Raw genomic sequence first — 7,621 nt, forward strand, 5'->3', positions numbered from 1 at the left:
CCCCAGAAGCTCTGGGGCCGGGCGGGGGCTCACGGGGGCCGTGCACCCCCAGAACGCCATGCAGGTCATCGGCATCTGCGGGGAGGACCAGCAGCTGGTGCTGCAGATCGTGGCAGGGATCCTGCACCTGGGCAACATCAGCTTCCGGGAGCAGGGCAACTACGCCCAGGTGGAGAACACCGACTGTGAGTAGCCAAGTGGCTCCAGGGGACAGGTGGGGGAGGTTGTAGGGATGCTCAGGAATGAGTGGCAAACTGGTCGTGTCACAAATCCCCTGGCAAGGGAGGGAGGAAGCACCAGCAACTTCTCCAGGTTAGACATGGGGAAACTGAGGCAGCAAGCGGCTCAGCCAGAGCTTGATTAGCCAGGGAACAGATGCCAGGTGTCACTTTGGGAGAGGAAGGACCCATCCCATGTCCCCTGGCATTGTCCCACCACTGTCCTTCACATTTGGATGGAGCTGAGGTTTCGACCATGGCTGGAGCCGGGTGGGGAGGGCACGGCCCTGACCAGCCCCTCTTGCCCAGCCCTGGCCTTCCCTGCCTACCTGCTGGGGGTCGACCAGGAGCGCCTCAAGGAGAAGGTCACCAGCAGGAAAATGGACAGCAAGTGGGGCGGCCGCTCCGAGTCCATCACCGTCACCCTCAACGTGGAGCAGGCGGCCTACACCCGAGACGCCCTGGCCAAGGGGCTCTACGCCCGCGTCTTCGACTTCCTTGTGGAGGTGTGTGGGGCTGAGAGGGAACGGTCACCCCCTGCTGCAGGTGCCAATGCCACCACCCTGCACCCAGCGTGTCCCCCCTGTCCCCACAGTCCATCAACCGGGCCATGCAGAAGCCGTACGAGGAGTACAGCGTCGGGGTGCTGGACATCTACGGCTTCGAGATATTCCAGGTGAGTGTGGCTGTGCTGTAGGAACCCAGCTGGGGATGTCCTGCCCTGCTCCCACAGCAAGGACAGCACCTGGATCAGCTGGCCCCGAGAAGGGTCCCTGGAGTAGCACCCAAGCACTGCTGGCTGGGGTCCCCCTCCATGAGCCAGAGGAGCAGAAGACAACTCGGCACCATTTTCCATCTTTCATGCAGAAAAACGGCTTTGAGCAATTCTGCATTAACTTTGTGAACGAGAAGCTGCAGCAGATCTTCATCGAGCTAACCCTGAAGGCAGAGCAGGTACGGGGGGCTGGGCTGGGGGCTGTGGGGCTGTGCCAGCACCCCAATTCCTGCAGCCCCTCCTCCTCCCCAGCACCACAGCTGGAGCAGGGGGCCTGCAGCACATCTCGGGGGCTCGGGGCTCACCCAGCTCTCCCTGTGCTTCCCCAGGAGGAATATGTGCAGGAGGGGATCAAGTGGACACAGATCCAGTACTTCAACAACAAGGTGGTGTGTGACCTGATAGAGAACAAGCTGGTGAGTGGGCTCCCCTCTGCTGGGGAGGCTTTTTGGGGAGCAGAGGCACCCAGGGACAGGGGCTGGTTGGGTTGTTGCGGTGGCAAAAGCTGGTCCTGCTGAGAAGCAGAGAATCCCAGACTGGTTGGGTTAGCAGGAACCTTAAAGATCATCTTGTCCCACTCCCTGCCATGGGCAGGGACATTTTCCACTATCCCAGGCTGCTCCAAGCCCTGTCCAGCCTGGCCTTGGGCACTGCCAGCACCCGTGGGAGGGCACCAGCTCCGAGCTGTGGCTCAGCATGGAGCAGCTGTGAGCAGGTGCAGGATTGGGCCCTGCCCCACCCATGGCTTCCCTTTCCCTGTCCCAGAACCCCCCTGGGATCATGAGTGTCCTGGATGACGTGTGTGCCACCATGCACGCCACGGGCGAGGGCGCCGACCAGACCCTGCTGCAGAAGCTGCAGGCGGCCGTGGGCACCCACGAGCATTTCAACAGCTGGAGCTCAGGCTTTGTCATCCACCACTACGCTGGCAAGGTGGGTAGGGCACCCCAAACCCCACACCCTGCACCCCACAGCCCCACCCACTGCAGCTGAGGTCCCCTCCTGTCCCCAGGTGTCCTACGATGTGAACGGCTTCTGTGAGCGCAACCGGGACGTGCTGTTCACCGACCTGATCGAGCTCATGCAGAGCAGTGAATAGTGAGTCTGACGGTGCTGGGCACCTGGGGCACCCCAAAAGGGCTGGGGAAAAGGGCAGAGTCCTCAGCATCCAGATCTTAAAGGCTGGTCCTGCCTTTGTGGGCATCACAGCTTGGGGTGCTCAGTCCTGCCCTTGGGCACCGTGGGCATCCCAGGGTAGCAGGGCTGGGCAGAGAGGGATCATCCACCAGCTCTGCTCCTGCTCCTGCTCCTGTCTCTGCTCCTGCTCCTGCTCCTGCTCCTGGCTCCTGCTCCTGCTCCTGCTCCTGTTCCTGCTCCTGCTCCTGTTCCTGTTCCTGCTCCTGCCCCTGCCCCTGTCCCTGTCCCTGTCCCTGTCCCTGTCCCTGCCCCTGCCCTTGCTCCTGGGGGTGGTCAGGGAGGAGGGACTCAGCTCCACAGGAGAAGATTTCCCAGCAGCAGAAGGCAGAGCTGGAGCTGGAGCCCAGGCCGTGCTGAGCCTGGGGAGCCTGGCAGCTCTCACCTGGGGACTGTCACCTCCCTTCCAGCGGTTTCATCCGGATGCTTTTCCCAGAGAAACTTGATTCTGACAAAAAGGGACGACCAACCACTGCGGGCTCCAAAATCAAGGTGTGTCCCGTGGGCTGCAGAGAAGCAGCTGGCAGTGGGGCGGTGGCAGGGGCAGTGCTCCCACCACCCCCTTTGATGCTACAGAGGTCGATCCTTGCACCAGAAACAGGCCAACGACCTGGTGAACACGCTCATGAAGTGCACCCCACACTACATCCGCTGCATCAAACCCAACGAGACCAAGAAACCCCGGGACTGGGAAGAAAGCAGGTAACAGGGAGCCCACAGAGCCCAGGGAACAGGACCTGGCCATGGAGATGTGGCCAGGACCGGCTTTCCTCCAAAAACTGCAGCCCTGGGCCGGTCCCTCCGAGCTGTCCACAAAGCCAGGGAAGCACAGGGAGTGTGTGGGGACACATTGTCCTATTTAGGTGCACCTTTAGGTCCCTCCCAACCTGTCACCCCACACTGTCCCTCCTGCTGCACAGGGTGAAGCACCAGGTCGAGTACCTGGGGCTGAAGGAGAACATCCGGGTGCGCCGGGCAGGGTTCGCCTACCGCCGCCTCTTCCACAAGTTCCTGCAACGGTGAGCGGCCACGGCATGGGGCTGGCAGATCCCACAGTACAGTGAGACACAGCACCTCGCCAGGAGATTCCTCCCTGGCAGGGTGGGGAGGCTCTGGCACAGCTTCACAGCTGGAGAGAGCTGGGGGTGCTCACCTGGAGAAGAGAAGGCTCCAGGGAGAGCTCCGAGCCCCTTGCAGGGCCTAAAGGGGCTCCAGAAGAGCTGGAGAGGGACTGGGGACAAGGCCTGGAGGGACAGGACACAGGGAATGGCTCCCAGTGCCAGAGGGCAGGGCTGGATGGGATATTGGGAAGGAATTGTTGGCTGGGAGGGTGGGCAGGCCCTGGCACAGGGTGCCCAGAGCAGCTGGGGCTGCCCCTGGATCCCTGGCAGTGCCCAAGGCCAGGCTGGACGGGGCTTGGAGCAGCCTGGGATGGTGGAAGGTGTCCCTGCCATGGCAGGGGTGGCACTGAATGGGCTTTGAGGTCCCTTCCAAGCCAATCTCTTGTGGGATTCTGTGACCCTGATCTCTCCTCACAGCTACGCCATCCTCACCCCCGAGACGTGGCCGTCGTGGCGCGGGGACGAGCGCCAAGGGGTGCAGCACCTCCTGCGCTCGGTCAACATGGACCCGGAGCAGTACCAGATGGGCCGGAGCAAGGTGTTCGTCAAGAACCCCGAGTCGGTGGGTGACCCTCACCCCTGGGGGGCACTGCCCGTGGCTGGGCACCACTGGGGAGCATTTGGGGTGTCCTGGCTCAGCTCTGCCTGTCCCTCCCAGCTCTTCCTGCTGGAGGAGATGCGGGAGAGGAAGTTTGACAGCTTTGCCCGGGTGATCCAGAAGGCCTGGCGCCGGCACGTCGCCATCCGCAAATACGAGCAGATGAGAGAGGAGGGTAAGGCTGGCACAGTGCCACCCCAGCAGCCCTTTTAGGGTGCCTTTCACTGGGACAGCCTGGCTGTCAGAGCAGCAGCCTGCCTCCTAATCACTAATGGTGATGGAGGAACCAGCCCATGAGTTGTTGGGAGTCTTTTCTCACTCTGAGAGGAGAGCACAGATTTCCTGCTCCTATTTCAGCCCTGGGATCCTTGTGCTGTCTCACTCTGCATTTCACCACCTGCACAAGGGTGGAGGGGAGTAGCTGGGAGTCAAGTGTTGGCAGGATGGGACAAGCCACTGGTCCCTGCCTGACCCCATCATGGGTTTTCCAACCCTCCCAAGCACGCAGGAAAAATCAAAGAGGAAAACCCCAAAAACAGCTGGGTCCATCCCTCCCTGCCACAGCATGAGATTTTTTGAAGGCAATTATTGGGTTTCAAAGCCAGCCAAGCTCAAGCAGCTGGGATCCCTCCCATGGCATGAAACAATCCCCACTTTTGCTGCCATGTCTGGGGGGGCTCTGAGCCACCACCACAGAGCCACATCCAACCTGCACCTCCCTGGGCCCCTCCCAGCTGCCAGCATCCTCTACAACTTCAAAGAGCGGCGGAGGAACAGCATCAACAGGAATTTTGTGGGCGATTACCTGGGCATGGAGGAGCGGCCGGAGCTGCGCCAGTTCCTGGCCAAGCGGGAGCGCGTCGACTTCGCCGACTCCATCACCAAATACGACCGGAGGTTCAAGGTACAAGGACACACCTGGGGCTGGGGACTGGCCAGGCTGCAGCTCCTGGTGCCTTCCCTCGAGTGGGACATGTGTGTGTGGGGCTTGTTCCCCCCAGCAAAACCCCCTCACCCCCTTCTCCTGCCCTTTCCCAGCCCATCAAGCGGGATTTCATCCTCACCCCCAAGTACTTCTACCTGATCGGGCGGGAGAAGGTGAAGAAGGGGCCTGAGAAGGGGCAGATCAAGGAGGTGCTCAAGAAGAAGGTGGAGCTGCAGGCGGTGAGCGGCGTCTCGCTGAGGTGTGTCCCTTACCAGGGGGGTCCCCATGGCTGGGCTTCCCCCCTCACCCCCAGCAGCCTCTCCATGCCCCAGTGCTTCCCAGTCCCTCTCATCCATGGCATCCAGCCCTGAGGAGGATGCTCCCCACGGGTGCTTTGCAGAAACCAGGGAGTTTTCCAGCTAAATCGCCCTCCACAATTCCTTGGCCCAAGCCCAGCGGGGTCCCCAAATCCCCCCCAGCCCAGCTGACACCAGCCTTGGTGGGGCTGACACCCCTGGTTGTTCCCCCAGCACCAGGCAGGATGACTTCTTCATCCTCCACGAGAATGATGCCGACAATTTCTTGGAGTCCATCTTCAAGACGGAGCTGATCAGCCTCCTGTGCAAACGCTTCGAGGAGCTCACTCGCTCCAAGCTGCCCCTCTCCTTCAAGGACACGTAAGGATAGAGGCCAGGAGAGGTGACAGAGCAGGACAGGGTCCTGTCACCGCAGCCTCATGGCTTCTTTCACCCCCAGACTACAGTTTCGGGTGAAGAAGGAGGGCTGGGGCGGCGGTGGCACCCGCAGCGTCACCTTCATCAGGGGACAGGGCGACGTGGCCGCCCTCAAAGCTGGAGGCAAAACCCTTACGGTCAGCATCGGGGATGGGCTCCCCAGGAATGCCAGTGAGTGCCAGGGCACTGGGGGGTGGCAGAGGGGGGACACAGGAGCGCTGGGGTCACAGGGCACAGCTGAAGGCCTGGGAGCATTGGGGCGAGTTGGGTGTACCCCGTGGGGTTTGTGTCTGCCTCGGGAAGGATCCATTTCTGCTCTGGTGATGGGGTAACACAGGGGAACAGGGTACAAATGGGGGGACAGCCCCTCCAGCTGGCTCTGAAGTCTGTCACCTAACGGGGGGCTTGTGTCCCCCCAGAGCCCACAAGGAAGGGGGCAGCGCAGGGCAGAGGTGGTGGCAGGCATCCGGCACCTTCCCGAAGTGCCCCACCGGCACCCAGAGGTGAGGAGGGGGTACCAGGGTGGGGACACCCGGGGGTGCAGGCTGCATGGCCCCCCCGTAATGCACCCTCCTGGGACGGGATGTTCCAGGAGCCTGCAGGAACGGGGGGCCCCAGATGCCCCGCGGCGATGCCTGGGCCCAGAGAGACACCTACAAGATGCCCCAGAAGCAGACACGGGGCCCCCCGGCCGCGGCTCTTCCCGCCCGCCCCGCCGGCCACCAGCCCAAGGCACGGCCCCCATCTGAGCACAACATGGATTTCCTCAACGTGCCTGACCAGGGGGTGGCCGGGTAGGTCCTGTCCCACGTCCCTCTCCCTGCCCCATCCTCCTCTCCCGCTGCCACCAGCGCTGGGAGATGCTTTCCCCTCTGAGGAGGGCACCAGAGTGGGGCAATCTGGCTTTGCTGGCAGGACACATCTCCCAGGCTCTTCTGCATCCCAGTTCCCCCAGTCCCTGCACTGGGAGCATCCACCTGCAGGCACAGAGCACCCCATGGGTGTGGGACAGCGGGATGGGCAGCTCATCCTGCCCCAGTTCCCCCAGTTCACCCACCTGCAGGCACAGAACACCTGAGGGTGGGCAGGAGGGAGCAGCACATGCCAGGTTCTCCTGCCCTGCGGGTGTGGACCCCATCCCTCCCGTCCCTCAGGATGCAGCGCCGGCGCAGCGTGAGCCAGCGGCCGCCCCCGGCCCGGCGCCCCAAGCCCCAGCCCAAGGCGGAGGGGCCGCGGTGCCGGGCGCTCTACCAGTACATCGGGCAGGACGTGGACGAGCTCAGCTTCAACGTGGGGGACGTCCTTGACATCCTGATGGAAGGTACCAGGCTCCTGCCCTGCCCAGCTCCTCTCCCTGCCGTGCTGACACCACAGCTGACTTTTCCTCCCCTTCCCAGACGCCTCTGGCTGGTGGAAAGGCCGGCTGCACGGCAAGGAAGGGCTTTTTCCTGGGAATTACGTGCAGAAGATCTGAGCCGGAGGAGAGGAGGAGGTCACCATCCTCCCACACCACCTGCACAGGCTGTGCCCGAGGTGCCAGGGGCTGCTCCGTGAAGTTTTTGCAGCGATGCTGGCACAGAGTGAGCGATTCCTCAGGAGCCCCCCGGGCCGGGCCTGGCGCTGGGCCCCGCAGCCCCCTCAGCCGGGGACACCCTGCAGCAAGGACGGGCTGCTTGTTCGTACCCTGGGACTGAAACTGCTCCGCGGGATGAGTAGAATCGTTGTTAATAATTACAGTAAATAACCAGACTCGGCAAACCCGACTCAGCTGTTGAGTTTAGGGGCTGTATTTCCCCCCACAGCTCCCACTGTGGCTGTGACGAAGCCGCGATGTGGGCAGGCCCAGCCCAGAGGGAGCCCCCGCGCTCTCCCACAGTGAACCATCCGGGAAATGCTCGATAATACACAAACCGGCTCTCGCAGGACCCAGCTCCGGTATCTCCACCTTCCGCTGTGGCTCTGGATGGCTCGGCACAGCAGGAGCGGTCCCCTGGCCCGGTTTCTGCCAGCAGAAACTGCAGGGATGTCCCAGCCAAAGCCCTCGGAGCTGGCGCAG

At 62.6% G+C, this 7,621-nt stretch overlaps 1 protein-coding gene and 1 long non-coding RNA gene across 4 annotated transcripts in view; one reads left to right on the forward strand and one right to left on the reverse strand.

The window, feature by feature from the left end:
• Nucleotides 1-7,323, forward strand: part of MYO1F (myosin IF) — a 14,863-nt gene extending 7,540 nt beyond the window's left edge. The window contains exons 9-28 of one of the 3 annotated variants that reach the window (XM_015651953.3): nucleotides 53-185; nucleotides 528-724; nucleotides 814-894; nucleotides 1,086-1,172; nucleotides 1,323-1,409; nucleotides 1,759-1,926; nucleotides 2,006-2,091; nucleotides 2,598-2,679; nucleotides 2,783-2,889; nucleotides 3,108-3,206; nucleotides 3,726-3,870; nucleotides 3,967-4,081; nucleotides 4,641-4,810; nucleotides 4,945-5,090; nucleotides 5,362-5,508; nucleotides 5,588-5,736; nucleotides 5,985-6,068; nucleotides 6,158-6,359; nucleotides 6,720-6,886; nucleotides 6,963-7,323. In XM_015651953.3, coding sequence (XP_015507439.1) covers nucleotides 53-185; nucleotides 528-724; nucleotides 814-894; nucleotides 1,086-1,172; nucleotides 1,323-1,409; nucleotides 1,759-1,926; nucleotides 2,006-2,091; nucleotides 2,598-2,679; nucleotides 2,783-2,889; nucleotides 3,108-3,206; nucleotides 3,726-3,870; nucleotides 3,967-4,081; nucleotides 4,641-4,810; nucleotides 4,945-5,090; nucleotides 5,362-5,508; nucleotides 5,588-5,736; nucleotides 5,985-6,068; nucleotides 6,158-6,359; nucleotides 6,720-6,886; nucleotides 6,963-7,039 — 2,529 coding nt within the window. In that variant the 3' untranslated portion in view covers nucleotides 7,040-7,323. The other 2 variants (XM_015651954.3, XM_015651952.3) reach the window with 2 other exon arrangements.
• Nucleotides 668-3,349, reverse strand: LOC107215624. Its single transcript, XR_001525194.2, has 4 exons — nucleotides 3,130-3,349; nucleotides 2,573-2,693; nucleotides 1,299-1,391; nucleotides 668-1,157 (listed from the first exon to the last, which is right to left on the reverse strand). It is a non-coding gene; the product is annotated as an uncharacterized LOC107215624 (long non-coding RNA).
• Nucleotides 7,324-7,621: the final 298 nt, after the last annotated feature.

This window comes from Parus major, chromosome 28, assembly GCF_001522545.3.
Source record: "Parus major isolate Abel chromosome 28, Parus_major1.1, whole genome shotgun sequence".
Lineage (NCBI taxonomy): Eukaryota > Metazoa > Chordata > Aves > Passeriformes > Paridae > Parus > Parus major.